The sequence below is a fragment of the Nanorana parkeri genome, unplaced genomic scaffold (genome assembly GCF_000935625.1).
Source record: "Nanorana parkeri isolate BGI_ZX_2015 unplaced genomic scaffold, ASM93562v1 scaffold700, whole genome shotgun sequence".
Lineage (NCBI taxonomy): Eukaryota > Metazoa > Chordata > Amphibia > Anura > Dicroglossidae > Nanorana > Nanorana parkeri.
The window spans coordinates 830,348-832,858 of NW_017306968.1; the positions used below are offsets into that span (position 1 = coordinate 830,348).

General features: G+C 38.4%; 1 protein-coding gene across 1 annotated transcript in view; it reads right to left on the minus strand.

Moving 5' to 3' along the window:
* Positions 1-754: 754 nt before the first annotated feature.
* MKRN2OS (MKRN2 opposite strand) overlaps positions 755-2,511 on the minus strand; it is a 6,644-nt gene continuing 4,887 nt past the window's right edge. The window contains exons 3-4 of the mRNA XM_018563813.1: positions 1,295-1,457; positions 755-995 (exon numbers count right to left, since the gene is read on the minus strand). Of these exons, the coding sequence (XP_018419315.1) occupies positions 755-995; positions 1,295-1,457 (404 nt within the window). The remainder of the gene's footprint in view (positions 996-1,294; positions 1,458-2,511) is intronic.

Consider the following 2,511-nt stretch of genomic DNA (forward strand, 5'->3'; position numbering starts at 1 on the left):
ACTTATCAAACAGATATAACAAAACACTTTTAACTGTACTGTATGTTTAACTGACCAAAATGGGAGTATATAGAAGAAGTTCATTGTTAGAGTTTACATATACTTTAATATAGGAATGTACAACAAAGAGGAGTTCAAAATTGGGGCAAATATCGCACAATACAATACCCCACCTGAGTGAAGGGAAATCTCTTTTAGTTATCTAATGTGGGAAATATTATCTCACTGAAAGATCAGAGAATGTCCAAAATAACTCTAATAGCTAAACATGTGGTATGTATCTATTCATGCTTTCCAACCAGGAGCTTTAGAAAGGAAGTATATTGTAATGTCCATGATGAGACCACAAAACGCTCACAACTTGGTACCGAACAGTTCTTTGTGGCATCAACATTACGCTGCAGAGTGGGTTGTAATTAATTCCAGTGTAGGATGAAGGATGGCACCACTTGTAGGGGGATGTCAACAGCTGGCAGCTCATTAATTCAAACAGGTTGTATTTGGGGAGGCCAATTTCTTTGTGCCTACAGATGAAACATGTATTTGCTGTTTACCTTTTTTTTTGTCTTTGTAACAAAATATTTTATGTATACCCAGGCTTTTTTCCTTCAAGCACGTCCTGTGATGGAGTAAATACTTCTCTTCCTTTTGAAGTCTATGTAAATCCATTATTCATATCTCCATATTGCTTACAATGTAGAGAACAAATGTAACAAGTATAAATACTTTGTATATCAGGATATCTCTGTCCTCATTATACCATTCTACCTACAGAAATCACCTGAGGTTTGAGACTGAAGTGATCTGTGATGTAAAAAGCATTCTGGGATACCTCATGACACAAGGTAATGTATTTCGAGGCTCGTCGAGTTCTTGGTAAGACAAATCTTTCTGTAAATTCATCTTTGCTAAAAGTTTTCTTTCCTTGCAGATGCAGCAGGCTGTTGATAAATGTCAGAGCGAAAGTGTAACAGTTGTGGTTTTGTTCATCATATCTATAAGAAAACACAGCAACTTATAAAACCATTCATAATTCAGGACACATATAGCACAATCTTTTATCAGACACCAAGTGATTTTTCACATAAGTTTGAAGTTCCTACAAACACTGCATGTTCTTCCTTATGTATCAAGTAGAATCCTTTTTCCCAACAAGAACCTGCACTTAGTTTATATGTGCCTGTAAGTCTGGCCAGTGTTAGAAATCACTGGAAAAATTAGATACTGCAAAGGCTGAAAAAGTGAAATATTGCATGAGAAAAGAGAAGATACTGTATGTGTTTGTCAGACATACCGGTACAAAAGCCATTTTTCAGCAGACGAGATCTCTTCTAGATAGGAATCCCATTGGTGGATCAGAGCATACTGATCTGGCGGGACCAGTGGTACACTCACACATTGTTCCCAGCCTGCACTGTCTTTGTGGATTCCTGTATCATTGTAATGGTGAACAATTCCTGGGGAAACAACCATGAGACTCATAATAAAGCTGCTTTATATGAACTGCAACCCTCCCTTTATGTAGCAGGTCACTCTAAATAAGCTGCAGACATATGTAATGCCTAATAGAGCACATTGTAACAAGCTGTCAAGGCATATGACCCTTTCTTTAGGATTTTACAGTATATATAATATTTATCATTCAAATATGTGAAGCGGTGCTATCACCCAACAAGTAAACAAATAACATGTGCAAAAACCAAATATATAGTGAACAATACTATTGTGAGAGAAAAGAAAAAAATATATAATGATAATGAAGTCAATTAGACGTAACGCGTAGAAGCTGAGTCAGTGACGTCAGTATGTTTGGAGAGAAAGAGGAGGACAGATCTGACATCCAGGAATGTGATTCTGATACGCGATTTTATTCGTTTTTATGTGAGTGTATTTTTTTAATAAAATAATTTTATGCATAAAGGGTGCGATCTTGGGGCCGAAGCTAGCCGAAGGATCGGCCGAAGCTACGGCCAGATCCTTCGGCAGCTTCGTGAATAGACCCCTAAGACAACACTTTTTTTGAGAGAGAGCTGCCTGCGTTTAATGAATTCATGAACACTTTGTTTCAATTATGTGTTTTACACACTCAGGCCCCGTTCCCACTGCGGGATATGCAAATTGAGCGTTTGTCGCGCGATTTGCATATTGCGCGACATCGCGAGATTTGCCGCGCGATGTCGCGTTCAAGCTTGCATTGAGCAAGCTTGAATCGCGGCTAAATCCGCTCCTAAAAGGGTCCTGCTGTAGCGACACACGACCCGCGACAGCAGGACCCTTTGCCCCATTGGATTGCATTGGAGCGCGATATCGCGCGGTAATTTGCCGCGATATCGCGGGAATTACCGCGCGATAAATCGCTTAATGTGAACGGGGTCTCACACAAGACATTTGCTACTTTATTAGTCATTTGGAGTTTATTTTAGATTATCACCTTGTGATTTACATAAACAGTTGACTAGTAGATTTAATTTGCAAAATATTTGAAAAATATTATATATATATATATATATA